Genomic DNA, 13,098 nt, shown 5'->3' with positions numbered 1-13,098 from the left:
ACCCTGGAGAGAACCCTGCTACTAAGAGTGTAATAACCCCCAAATTCCTCCAAAAGCAGTTTATCTTTTATCAACAATTGCAAATTGACTTTTATTGAATTTGATAAACCTAATCCCAGAAGAACCCTCAAAAGCCGGCAACCCTATCGGGGTTGGGGGTTGGGTTAGTTGGGTAGATAAATCCCTAGGAGACCCTCAAGAGTTGCCGGCTTTTGAGGATTCTTCTGGGATTAGGTTTATCAAATTCAACAAAAGTCAATTTGCAATTGTTGATAAAAGAGATTTAAAAAAATCGTTATTACCAAAAATAGTGGCAGAGCTTTCCTAATATCACAAGGTATCTTCCTCGCACGTGGCTTCAATCTGTAGCCGGCGTTGTACAAGATAGACTTTTTCGTGGGCCTCTGTAGCCGCCGTGACCAAGCGCTATTGGTCTTTACATTGACCCATTTTTCCTTTTGACTCTTTATAATTTTACAGGTGAAAACTATGTTTTCAGAACCGGATCGGATAGCGACTCGGCCGAGGTCAGGGGTCAGGGGTCAATGGGTTCGACCGGGGGTCGATAGGGGTCGAACCGGATGACGTCATAAATAAAAATTATTTAAAAATTAAAATATTATATATATAATATCTAATAATATATTGATATTAATAAAGGCATATTCATATATATTTGATGTTTCAAATATATTTAACAAGAAAATACAAAGAAATTAGAACAATCAAGTAGCAATTTATATTATTTAATAAATATTAACAAGTTTAGAATTAAAATTATGAATTTAATTGAAAAATAACATCAAATTTTAGGACAATATTTATAAAGTATCAAATATTTGAGCTATATCAATAAGTTTTAACAATTTAGGGGGTCAAAACATAATATTAAAAAGTTTGAATTTTTTTTAAAAAAAATTACTGTTGAACCGGAAAAACCGGTTTTTTCCCGGTCAAACCCGGTCAAACCCGGTTTTTGACCGGCTTTGACCGGATTTTAAATTTCCGGTTTTCTAATGTGACTCGGACCGGCTACCTGGCCGGTTTCCGGTTCGACCGGTTCGACCGGCCGGTCCGGTCCGAGTCTGAAAACAGAGGGTGAAAATATTTATTGTTGCAATAACATAAAAGAAAAGGTAATATGTCTATCGCCAACATTCTTACAGCGGGTCCTTGTCAGAGCTTGTGCTCTCCATCTATTTAAGCAGCTCCAACTTCCAAGATTCCTTCATAGCAAACAACATCAATTGTAGCTAATCTCCTCCTCCTTTCCCTACATTTCCATTACACGAACCAGGGACCATGTTGTTTGCTTGTGCTATTATTGCTCTCATTATTGTGCTTTTCAGCCACTGGGTATACAGATGGAGAAACCCCAAGTGTAACGGCGTATTACCGCCAGGCTCGATGGGATTACCAATTATAGGAGAAACAATTGAGTACTTCACCCCTTATGCATCGGATGATGTTCCACCATTCGTACAAAAAAGAGCGGCTAGGTATGTCTAACCCTTTTTTTTTTGGTTTCTCCTTGCTCTTCTCGTTTCTAACTATCCGTTACAAAATTCGAATCTTAAACTAGATCGTGGAGAAAACTCTAATACCCTCTCCTAATCATTAGGCCAACCTCAATACTCCACTGGTTATCTAACCACTTCTATCACATATATATATTTTAATAATATGACAGCAGTAATAGTTAAGAATATTTTATCTCAACTAGCTTTCCTTTGTTTCCTTTTTTTTCTCTTTGGGAAATTTCAGGTACGGACCAATTTTTCGCACGAGTATAGTTGGGCAGCCAGTCGTTGTATCAACTGATGCTGACTTCAACTTCCGCGTCTTCCAGCAAGAAGGTAATGGGTTTGTTTGGATTGTTTCATATTTCCCCAATTTTATTTGTTTATATCATCTTTACAATTTCCAATACACCTTTTTATCTTTCCAATAACTTTTTATCTCACATACATCACATCACAAAAAGTGCTACAGTAAAAATATCCCAAATAATCCCAAATAACTTACAATCCAAACAGACCTAATGCTTTCCAAATTTGGTATACTGAGAGTCTCTTCCAGATAATTGGGAAACAAAGTGTACTTGCCCATCATGGAGGCTTCCACAAGTACCTCAAGAGCTTAACGTTCAAGCTTGTTAGCCCCGAAGCCTTAAGAGAGAAGCTAATATATGAAATGGATGCCAGCACTCAAGAATCTCTAAGTTCTTGGAGTAAACTTGGAAAATTAGATGCTAAAGATGGAACATCAGAGGTAATTTAATCAGCATCCTACTATTTGATTATATTAATCAGGATGAATTCGGACTGTACGTACAGAGCATTGCATGAAAAGTAGTAATGAACAATCTCATTTTCTCCAGTTGGTATTTAAATATGCTGCCAAGAAGATGCTTGGCTATGAAGAAAGCAAGGATCAGCAAAAATTGAGAGACAGTTATAAGGCATTCATGGATGGCTTGATCTCATTTCCTCTCAACATCCCTGGAACACCGTTCCATGCTTGCTTACAAGTAATCAATTGTTATTGTTGTTGTTCGTCATTTGGAATTCTTTTTATATTGAAAGATCGATGTTCACTATACCTACAAGAAAAAAAACATATTCATTATAAATATATGACTAAGTAAAATACATATGCTTTCATAAATGCCGTATCAGATTGAACGAACTATATGGTTTTCATTTTCCAGGGACGTAAGAAAGCAATGAAGGTCATCAAGGACATCTTTGAGAAGAAGCGCTCGGGCAATGACACTTCGAAAGACTTTGTGGACCATTTACTTGAGCAAATAAAGAAAGAAGACACTTTTTTGAATGAAGAAATTGCGAGGGACCTGGTATTTTTGTTTCTATTTGCTGCCCATGAAACGACTTCAACAGCTTTGACTGTGGCCTTGAGGTATCTAGATGGCCATCCACGTGTTATGGCTGAACTAAAGGTCCGTGACTTTCCGAAACAATTTCTCCCGTTGTCATCTGTATTTACCCTTTAATTCTCCAATTCTTGTGCAAGTTCAATATTTAAATGATTAATATTCTATATATACTGATAGTATACATTGTTATGATTAGATGTTTACACTAACAGAATATGTAAGATTATTTCATACTTAAATAGTCAATCGTTTTTGTAGAGAGAGCATGAAAATATTCTTCAAATGCGAGAAACAGAAGGTTCTGTTATTTCTTGGAAAGAGTACAAGTCTATGACTTTCACACACATGGTACGTTCCAATTAACCAGACATTTCATCGTATCTATCATTTGAATCATATGGTGAGCTAGACCATTTACATCTTATGTTTTGTTGTCTACTGTAGGTTATAAATGAAACACTTAGGCTTGCAAATATTACTCCTGGGATTTTGCGCAAAGTTGTCAAGGAAGTTGAAGTAAAAGGTATACTTCAATATGTCATTTGGCATCTTCTTGAAAATCATTTGTCACACTTTCTTTATTTTGGACCGGTGATACCTTTCTCCTGCAGAAAAAAGGAAAAAGAAAAAAGAAAGAAAAATTCTCTTTGGTAACTACTTGGGTTGGGCATTTTTTCATGGGAGTAAAAATATAGAAAATAAATTATTTGTTTCCTTGGTTCCTCTTTTCCTCCATTATAACTTCCAGTTTTGACTAATAAGTGCGAATGATTTGCAGGGTATACAATTCCTGCTGGCTGGACGGTAATGGTTTGTCCATCAACTGTTCATTTGGATCCTAATGTATATGAAAACCCCCATGAATTTAACCCATGGCGATGGGAGGTAATTTGATCATCGACATATTTGAGTAATATATGCACACAAGAAGGATAAACTTACAAAACAAAAGATAAACAAAATCAAGTAAAAATGATTCAGGGTTTTTCTGCTGTTTTTTCAATCAAAAGGGCAAAGAATTACACATGGGATCAAAAAATTTCATGGCATTTGCTGGTGGTACGAGGCTTTGCGTTGGTGCTGACTATGCCAAGGTGCAGATGTCAATTTTTCTGCATTACTTGGTCACAAAATACACGTAAGGATCTCCAAATCACAATTCCCACCATCTCCGCTTAAATACATATAGAAGAAGCTAATTCCTACATATTATAAATTGATGTCCACTTAACTTCTTCGATTTTTTGATATGCATGATTGCAAGAAGGAAGTGATAACTGATCAAAAAGCTTGTCTAATTTGAATTTTCAGCTGGAGAGTTACCAACGGAGCAGAGAGAATCCGGACACCTACTGGTATTTGTTACCCCAAGGGATTGCACATGGAGATTTCAGAGAACAAATAGATTTTAAGCCGGGCGCGTACGAATAAAGCCTGTACTTTCAGAAGCGTATTTATGATGCAGTAATTTACCGTCATATTGTAATTTACCTTTCAGCTGAGTTTCACTACATTGCAATATTGTAAGTGCCTAATAAACAACATTTTACGTGGTATCTTTCTTGACACTATTGTAATTGTTGAAGATGTTATAATAGTTGTAGTTTGAGCTTCGACTAATTGTTTTTCTTCACCAAAATCGATACAATGATCTTATTTATGAGGACAAATCAAGCCAAGAAAACAATACATGTATATGTATGCAGTAAGTATTGCTCCTTACATCTTATAAAGTTTGTCGCACTTCAAGAATCAATTTTTATTAATAGTGGATAGAATTTGAAACTTGATGGGTAGTTTCTAACTCATAAAGAATTGTGGGGCTATGATATTTGTTCAATCCTAGGTTTTGTGGAAAATCTTAGATATTTGAAAGTTTTACCAAATCTTGGATTGTTGTGATCTTAATTACTTGATAACTGTTACATACTACAAAAGTAGCTGTTTTACTTTCTTGATAATAGTACGTGGACTCATAAAAAAATACATGCATTGAACTTTTACGGATTGCCTGAGGAGGTACTGACCATTAATATACCCTTTTTTTAGACTTCTTTTTTCTTTAAATTAAGATAAATTAAATTATAAAAATCTTATTGTCATAAAAAAAAAATTGATGCACAACGGGTGCAGGTGAAATTACTGATGCATCTATTTTTTTAACAGAATGACCTCAAAATCACCAAAATCTTACTATTTTTTTGCCTGTATTAACAACATGCTTCCAAGTCTCCATCAAAGAACTTTCAAGCTGTACAGAAGTAATTGACATAAAAAAATAAAAGAATAAAAATAAACTCTTGGGCCACACCTCATAATTTGGTGGACACGAAGTGGGGGATGGTCATAATTTACCACACTACAATTGGCCCCTTTAGTAGATCTAATCCAGGATGACAAATTACGAAAACAACTTGCATTTTGGACTCCTCCGAATGAGTGTGAGGGTCTTTTATGGGAATGGCATCTGTGAAAGTATAGAAGTGAAATTAAGTTTAGGTAATCGATTACAAGTTGAACATATGTGCTTTACAGCTGAAAATAAAATATGGCTAATTCATAACTCGCTTGTGGCTAAAAGATCTCCCATAGTTTATGGAAATAATTTCATGTTTTTATGGAAGTAACACAAAATTTTCTAGATTATGTATATAAGGTGTTGGAATATTTTAATAAAATTGCTAAATTCTCAATTTGATGTGTAAGTTATAAGGAGAATAAATTGGTGAATATTTTTCAAATTTATTGGTGTTTGAATGATTTTTGACTAAAGATTTGTTATATAAACTTATGGCTTTTCAATTACAATAAATTTTGCAACCTACAATTCGAGTTAGAGTGTGTCTTGAATAGCCAATAATTTTCAGCATCTACTTGGCATATTATTAGTTTAGGTTATGTTTGACTAATTTTTCTTGATCTATAAATATGGGTTATTGAGATAGAAAAAGATGCTACAACAACTTATGTTTTTTGAGCTACAATTCATAAGAGAAAATATCTACTCTTTTGTTATTTTCTATCTCATATATTGGCAAAAAAAAAAAAAACAAGTGTTTGTAGAGTTATTTTTTTTTAACAATTATCTATTTTTTATTAGAAACAAAAATTGCCTGAGAGGGGCCTGGACCGAACCTCAGCCAGCGAACGACACATTGAAATCAAATGACTGCAAACTAACCCAAGCGACTAGGACGACGTCGCACCGAAAGGATGGATACGACATCCTATCCAACCTATACTCTCCCCTAACTAAACGTGGCAGATCCTCCGTCCTCTTAAAGATGCTAATCTCATCCATAGATTTGTTGCACCCTTCTTTTGCCAATATGTCTGCAATTCTATTGGCTTCCCGAAAGCAATGTTGGACTTTAAAAGAAGAGGACGATGCAAGGCGAATATGCTCCAGCTCCTTATCAATGGACCATGGCCTCTTGCACTCGTTGTTTAAAACCCGTACCAAGACCAACGAGTCCGACTCCGCCAATACCTGCGTGAGACCCTGCTGGGCACATAGTCGTACCCCCACTAGCATGGCTTACACATGCTGTTAATTTTTCTATTTGACATTTGTGTAGTTGTTCTAGCGGAGCAACAATTTTAAAGTGATTCAGAACAAGATGGAGTTCAACTTACAAGTCACTTGAGCCTACCTATGGACGAAAAATGAGAAGATCTCAACCAATGAAACATATTAACAATAAAAGAATGCTTGTGGAGAAAAATTTAAGAAAAAGGGAAGTTGTTGAATTCTATTACTAGTATTATAATGACTTTTATAGTTTCTATGAAACTTCTTGTCCTAATACCAAAAGTCTTGGAAGGCTTAATAGGAAAATATGGCACCAGAGAAGTAGATCCGAAAGAGTTCAAATTGCTGAACAATTACAACTTGTTGCTGCACTAGACATGTTGCTGCCATGCATTTTGAAAGAAATTTTTAAAGGTGCCTTCTTAACAAGTAAAAGTGAGCTTCCAACGGGTATGATTAATTGGGTCATTCACTCTAATTGCAATAGATATATACTCCATTGCATGTTAAAAAGTTGTGACAAATAGTGGGTTCATAGTAATTTTCTATGCTAATATGCAAAGAACCACTCTTTGACTGACAAATTGAATGCGATATGTGTTTAGTTGCGTATCATTAAAGCACTAAAATAATGGGGGTTTTTCCTTTGCTAAAAATTAATTCAAAGAATCTGATATATTATTGAAGATTCTCAATAACATGGATTTTTAGTGTGAATAACAGAAAAAGATGAATGTGTAGAATCTCATGTGGTACCATATTATTTTTGCAACTTGTGAGCATGAATCTTAAAGTTGCAATTAAGTGCACTGTTAAATGACATTGAGTATAATGGTTTTGGATTTCTTAATTCTTTCTTTGAATTTGTGCAAATGGATATACACTCGAAAGTGTGAATATAATGTGAAGGCACTTGAAGTAAGTATTTCATATTCTTGCAGAAAGAAGTTCTATGGAAATTCCATGGAGATAGCAAAAATGGTTCCTAGTAGGTCTATGGAATTTACTGCTTGAAGGTTGGAATTGGCCCTGTTTGAAGAGTAGAATCGTCAAATTTTCATCTTCCAACTTCTATTCCAATTCCAGCACCTTTGTAGATGATCTCAGGTTCTTTGTTCTTTGGACTAGACTACTTGTGTGAGCCCTAACGCAATGCATGAGGGTGCCAAGACTTTGGTTAATTTACAACTTGAGCAAATATGTAATCAAGCAATTGGCTACTGATACGCAGATAAAATTCTTCATTAAACAACTTTTATTACTTAACTTGCAATTATACATAACAAACTTTTTAAAGCTATTTTAATTCAATACACAGGATTAACAGGCCATATCAACATAAGAAAATACTCTATTGAACTAAATACACCAAATTCATACTAGCTTCATTGTCTTGCACTGCATAAAAGAAGTATTAGGCTGCAAATTCCGGAGCCACAAAATTTTGATCAGATTTCCACAGGGCCAAAGAGTTTCACTCTTAGCAACAAAGTCAAACCTCCATTCCTTTGTATAATGCTCGCGATCTGCAGGATCATATACAAGAATGGTCATACTCAGACTAAACATACTCCTAACAACGGTGAACTTTATTACTCCAACGCCATTGTTTCCAGGACCAGGAACAGGATTAAGCAAGCATGTGCTATGCACTGACCCTTCCCACCGTTCGTATGCTGCAATGGCGTTGATCTCGTCTATAAATCTGTTCAAAGCACCATCATACCTGCTGTCAATCACTATTAGCACATGAGTAACATTTGAAAATTTTGCAAATGAAGTAAAATTTTGTTTAGAAAATCTCTCATATTCTCGCTGTATCAGACCAGAAAGTTGAAGCTAAGTGAGCCTCAACCAAGTACAGTTCATTGGAAAAGAAGTCAAAATTCTGACTCAGTAAAGATTAACTTATGTATCTTTGTGGAATAAAGATTAATGAATAAGAAGAAAGACTAATATCTTTCAGGTGTAAAACTCAAAAGATACTAAATAATCACAAACTTAAGCAAAGTCTTTTAAAATGGCAAAGAAAAATATATACTGCAGAGGCCCCGTCCTGGGCCTGGACACGTGGCAGCCCAGGCTTGGCCGAGCTGGGCCTCGGCCCCAGGCCCCTGGCGGTCGTCCTGGGCCGCTCTGCTAGGGCACCTAAAGGGAGAAAGGATCCATCCCGAAGAGGTCGGGGACGATTCCCCTGAATGCGGGATAGGGGGCTATTCTGGGCAGGTCCTGGAACGTGCGGAGGTCGGACTCCCCTAGCAGGTATAAAAGGTAACACACGTCGACTGTACAAGATACGCTCACTATTGGCAAAATTACGCCCGGTTGTCTTTACTTCCCGTGAACTCTACTCACCGGAAAACTAACTCGACCGTCGGAGTGCCCTCGGGGACAACCCTCGGGCCCCCTTGGCTAGCTCATTCTTGTTTGTTTTGCAGGCTTAGGACCAGCTCTTCCATCAGCACCCCGAGCTAGTCGAATCAGCTCGGTCCGGGGAAGCTCAGCGCTTCTTCAGTTGGCGCCGTCTGTGGGAACGTAAGGTAGTTAAGATTGTGTTGATGGCCAGGACGCGGTCCAAGCGAGCGGTAGAGAGCACCGGCCCTGGAGGCGGTGAGGGGTCCCAGCGACGGGAGGCCGAGGCGTCCCGGGGCGCCGGGAGCTCAGCCCTTTCAGGAGAAAGGATGCAGCAGATTTTCCAGTTCGTGACGGAGAACCTCCCTATGCTGGAAGACATCATTCGGCAAGCGAAGGAGGGGGAGGGGGCTGGAGGCCCGCAGACCTCGAAGGCAAAGGGAAAAGAGAAAGAGCTACTCCCCGATCCCTCGGAGGATGAGTCACGTGACCAACCCCCTAGAAGGAAACGGCCAAGGACTCCACCTCGCCCGCGAGCCTCGGTAGTCGGAGATAGCGAGAGGCACTCTCGTTACAGGTCCGCGGGGAGTAGGCCGAGGGACTCCTCGCCGAGGAGGCCTGTGTGAAATGGGCTGGACCGCTCTCCAGCCCGGTCTGCCAAGAGCCGACCGCGCGACCCCCTTCACTTGAGGCCTGTCCAAGACGAGCTCGAGCAGATCTTGCGGCGACGGTTGTACGAAAACAACTACTCCACCTCGCCCTTCCCCAGGGAGATAGAGGATTACCCCCTACCCCGGAGGTTCAAGATCCCGAGCATCGAGATGTACGACGCTTCCACTGACCCGGAAGACCACCTTTCGGTCTTCCTGATGCACATGCGACTGCAAACTGCTGCGGACGAGATCCGCTACAAGAATTTTCCCATGTTCCTGAAGGGGAAAGCTCGGCTCTGGTTCCAAGGCTTGGCAACAGGGTCTATCCGGAGTTTCCCCGAGCTAGTTAGGCAGTTCGTCGCCCAATTCGTCTCCTCGAAAACCTATGCGAAAAACGCCACCCATCTGATGTCTATCAGGCAGAAGCCCGACGAGTCGTTGAGGAACTTCATGACCCGCTTCAACGTGGAGAGCTTACAGGTCAGGGACAAAGATGAAAAAGTGGTAATGGCCGCCTTCCCGAACGGGCTCCGGGTAGAGGAGCTCTTCTACGAGCTGGCCAAGAAGCCTCCCGTAAACCTGGAGGAGCTCCTAACCCGGGCTCATGCGGCCGCTAATGCGGAGGAGGCAGGCCGCCTGAAGAAGGAATCAGATCGGGAGCTCGGAGATCGGAAGGGTCGGACGAACCCCCAAGAGGGCAAGGACGTCCCGGCCAAGAAGAACGTCTTTGATCGGCTCTCGAAGGAGAAGGCACCTGCTCCGCCGCCATTCCCGGAGAAAAGCTACACCCCTCTGACACGGCCTAGAGCACAGATCTTGGCTGTTATGGAGGCGGAAGGGCTGGGAGATCGGCTGCCAAAGATGGGGACACCTCGGAACAAGAGGAACCAGGACCGGTACTGTGCCTTTCACCGTGACGTGGGACACGACAAGGAGGGATGCTGGGCCCTACCGAAGGAGATCGAGAACCTGATCCAGCGCGGTTTTCTGGGACTGTTCGTACGCCATGGCAGGTCGGGCCAGGAGTCCGGGCGCCATTACTATGGAGACCGGCGTGAGGGACAGCGTCGCGACCGCCCTGAGCGGTGTGACGCTCCTCGGGGCCACTCTCCCGATCAGAACACCCAGAACTTGGCGGGAGTGATAAACACCATCGCCGGAGGCCCCACGGGGGGGGACAGTCATACAGCTCGGAAGAACAAGCGACCACCCCCCGAAGGGGACGACTCCTTGAAACGCTTGCGCATGGACGAGGAGATTACCTTCGGACCAAGGGATGCGGTCCTCCTGGCGTCCGGGAACCACGTGGCCATTGTGATAGACATTGTCACCAACAACTACCGGGTGAAGAAGGTGTATGTCGACCAAGGTAGCGCGGTTGACATTATGTTCTATCGGGTGTTCAAGTAGCTCGGATTGAAGGATGACCAACTGACCCCGGTTCGGACGCCTCTGGTGGGCTTCACCTGGCCGCCCATTAATCCGGAGGGAATGATCACCCTGATGGTCACGGTAGGGCAGGCCCCCAAATGCCGGACCATCCCTGTCAACTTCGTGGTGGTCAAGCAGCAATCCTCGTACAATTTGTTCCTGGGTCGACCAACTCTGAACGCCCTCCGAGCTATTCCATCTACCCTCCATCTCAGTGTTAAGTTCCCCACTCCAGGAGGGGTAGCTGAGGTGCACGGTGATCCAGAGGTGGCCAGAGCTTGCTACTTGGCCACTCTCTGCGGGTCAGAGAGGGTGGTCGCCCATACGATCTGTCTGGAACCTTACATCTCGGGGGATGAAACCCGGCAGCCGGGCACCCAGGACGAAATCGAGGAATTCCCCTTGAGGGAAGACCGGCCAGACCAGGTGATCCGCATAGGCGCGCTGCTGCCCCCCGAGGAGAAGGAGGGCTTGAAGGCTCTGTTAAGGGAATACTCCCAGGTCTTCGCTTGGTCGGTGGATGACATGCTCGGGATCCCGACCGATCTAGCAATCCACCACCTCGACGTGGATTCCCGCTTCAAGCCAGTCAAGCAGAAAAAGAGGAGATTCGCCCTAGAAAGGAACGAGGTGATCAAGAAGGAGGTCGGGAAACTGCTGGAGTCTAAGATTATCCTGGAGGTCTACTACCCGACCTGGTTAGCCAACCCGGTGCTGGTAAAGAAGGAGGACCAAACCTGGAGGATGTGCGTGGACTTCACGAATCTCAACAAAGCCTGCCCAAAGGACTGTTTTCCTCTGCCGAGAATCGACAGGTTAGTAGATTCTACTGTGGGTTTTGATGTTTTGTGTTTTCTGGATGCTTTCAAGGGGTACCACCAGATAGAGATGGCTGAGTAGGACCGGGAGAAAACCTCCTTCATCACCGAGAAAGGAACCTATTGCAACAGGACCATGCCGTTTGGCCTAAAAAATGCTGGGGTCACTTACCAGCGCCTGGTCAACAAACTGTTCCAGAACCAGATCGGCAGGAGCATGGAAGTCTACGTAGATGACATGATCATCAAGAGCCGGACAGACCAGCAGCTCGTCCGCGACCTGAGGGAGATCTTTGGCATCCTGCGGGAAAGTCAGATGCGACTGAATCCGAAAAAGTGCACTTTCGGAGTTAGGTCGGGAAGGTTCCTGGGGTTCTTGGTATCCCGGGATGGGATTCGGGCCAACCCGGATAAACTCCAGGCCATCATGAACATGGCCCCCCCGAGGAGCGTAAAGGAGGTTCAGCGGCTCACAGGAAAGATGGCCGCCTTGAACAGATTCCTTTCGCGTTCCGCGGTCCGGGGGATGCCCTTCTTCCGCATCCTAAAAGCGCCTAAAGATTTTCAATGGACGGAGGAGTGCCAGAAAGCCTTCGCCGATCTCAAGGCATACTTAGCAGAGTTACCCACTCTGACTGCCCCGGAGTAGGGGGAAACCCTGTTCCTATACCTGTTTACTTGCAACGAAGCCGTTAGCGCTGTCTTGGTGCGGGAGGACAGGGGGGTTCAGAGGCCAATATACTATGTCAGCCGTGCCCTACAAGGGCCGGAGACGCGGTACACGCCAGCTGAAAAGCTAGTCCTGGCTTTAGTGCACGCTGCCCGGAAGCTCCGACCTTACTTCCCGACCCACATCATCGTCGTCCTAACCGATCAGCCTCTACAGCAGATACTCACGAGGCCCGAAGTCTCGGGCAAGATGACCAAGTGGGCTGTCGAGCTGGCCAAGCATGACATCGGCTATCAGCCTCGCAAAGCCATCAAGGCTCAGGCCTTGGTAGACTTCCTTGCTGAGGGGGCTAGCTTAATACTAACCGGACTAAACTCCCTGCCCGAGGAGGTACGGCCGAAGGAGCCCTGGGTGTTGTTTGTAGATGGGGCCTCCAGCAATGAAGGTAGCGGAGCAGGACTGCTACTCATCTCACCCACAGGGGAAGAGCTGACATATGCTCTCCGATTTGACTTCCCCGCGTCCAACAATGAGGCCGAGTACGAGGCCATGCTCACGGGATTGCGGATAGCCCACCGGATGGGTATAACCGCGATCCAAGTCCGGAGCGATTCTCAGCTCGTCGTCCTCCAAATCCTCGGGGAGTACGAGGCCAAGGAGGAGGTCATGAAGAAGTATCTGGCCAAGGTGCAGGAGGCAACAACCCTATTTGATACCTTTGAGATTGAGCGGGTGCCAAGATCGCA

The 13,098-nt window shown here is 43.1% G+C and overlaps 3 protein-coding genes across 3 annotated transcripts; all 3 read left to right on the top strand.

Annotated features, from left to right (window-relative positions):
- Positions 1–1,222: 1,222 nt before the first annotated feature.
- On the top strand, positions 1,223–4,516 carry LOC113718245 (cytochrome P450 87A3-like). Its single transcript, XM_072075817.1, has 10 exons — positions 1,223–1,499; positions 1,765–1,863; positions 2,037–2,271; positions 2,381–2,530; positions 2,711–2,959; positions 3,155–3,244; positions 3,341–3,419; positions 3,675–3,781; positions 3,907–4,034; positions 4,208–4,516. Exons 1-10 carry the CDS (start codon positions 1,303–1,305, stop codon positions 4,299–4,301), a joined length of 1,428 nt encoding a protein of 475 aa, XP_071931918.1. The 5' UTR covers positions 1,223–1,302; the 3' UTR covers positions 4,302–4,516.
- A 5,085-nt stretch (positions 4,517–9,601) lies between these two features.
- LOC113718246 (uncharacterized) lies at positions 9,602–10,843 on the top strand. Its single transcript, XM_027243162.1, has one exon. It carries the CDS (start codon positions 9,602–9,604, stop codon positions 10,841–10,843), a length of 1,242 nt encoding a protein of 413 aa, XP_027098963.1.
- Positions 10,844–10,936: 93 nt separating this feature from the next.
- LOC140035632 (uncharacterized) lies at positions 10,937–11,764 on the top strand. Its single transcript, XM_072076938.1, has one exon. The coding sequence runs from the start codon at positions 10,937–10,939 to the stop codon at positions 11,762–11,764; it is 828 nt and encodes a 275-aa protein (XP_071933039.1).
- The last annotated feature ends 1,334 nt before the right edge of the window (positions 11,765–13,098 follow it).

This window comes from Coffea arabica, chromosome 2c (genome assembly GCF_036785885.1).
Source record: "Coffea arabica cultivar ET-39 chromosome 2c, Coffea Arabica ET-39 HiFi, whole genome shotgun sequence".
Classification (NCBI taxonomy): domain Eukaryota; kingdom Viridiplantae; phylum Streptophyta; class Magnoliopsida; order Gentianales; family Rubiaceae; genus Coffea; species Coffea arabica.
This window is presented reverse-complemented; position numbering and strand designations above follow the sequence as displayed.

Excerpts from the sequence above, each read along its gene's own strand:
- LOC113718245 (XM_072075817.1), top strand. The coding sequence starts at position 1,303 with ATGTTGTTTGCTTGTGCTATTATTGCTCTCATTATTGTGCTTTTCAGC. Across the intron at positions 1,500-1,764 it reads GTACAAAAAAGAGCGGCTAG|GTACGGACCAATTTTTCGCA; the intron begins GTATGTCTAACC and ends GGGAAATTTCAG. Across the intron at positions 2,960-3,154 it reads GTGTTATGGCTGAACTAAAG|AGAGAGCATGAAAATATTCT; the intron begins GTCCGTGACTTT and ends TCGTTTTTGTAG.
- LOC113718246 (XM_027243162.1), top strand. The coding sequence starts at position 9,602 with ATGTACGACGCTTCCACTGACCCGGAAGACCACCTTTCGGTCTTCCTG.
- LOC140035632 (XM_072076938.1), top strand. The coding sequence starts at position 10,937 with ATGGTCACGGTAGGGCAGGCCCCCAAATGCCGGACCATCCCTGTCAAC.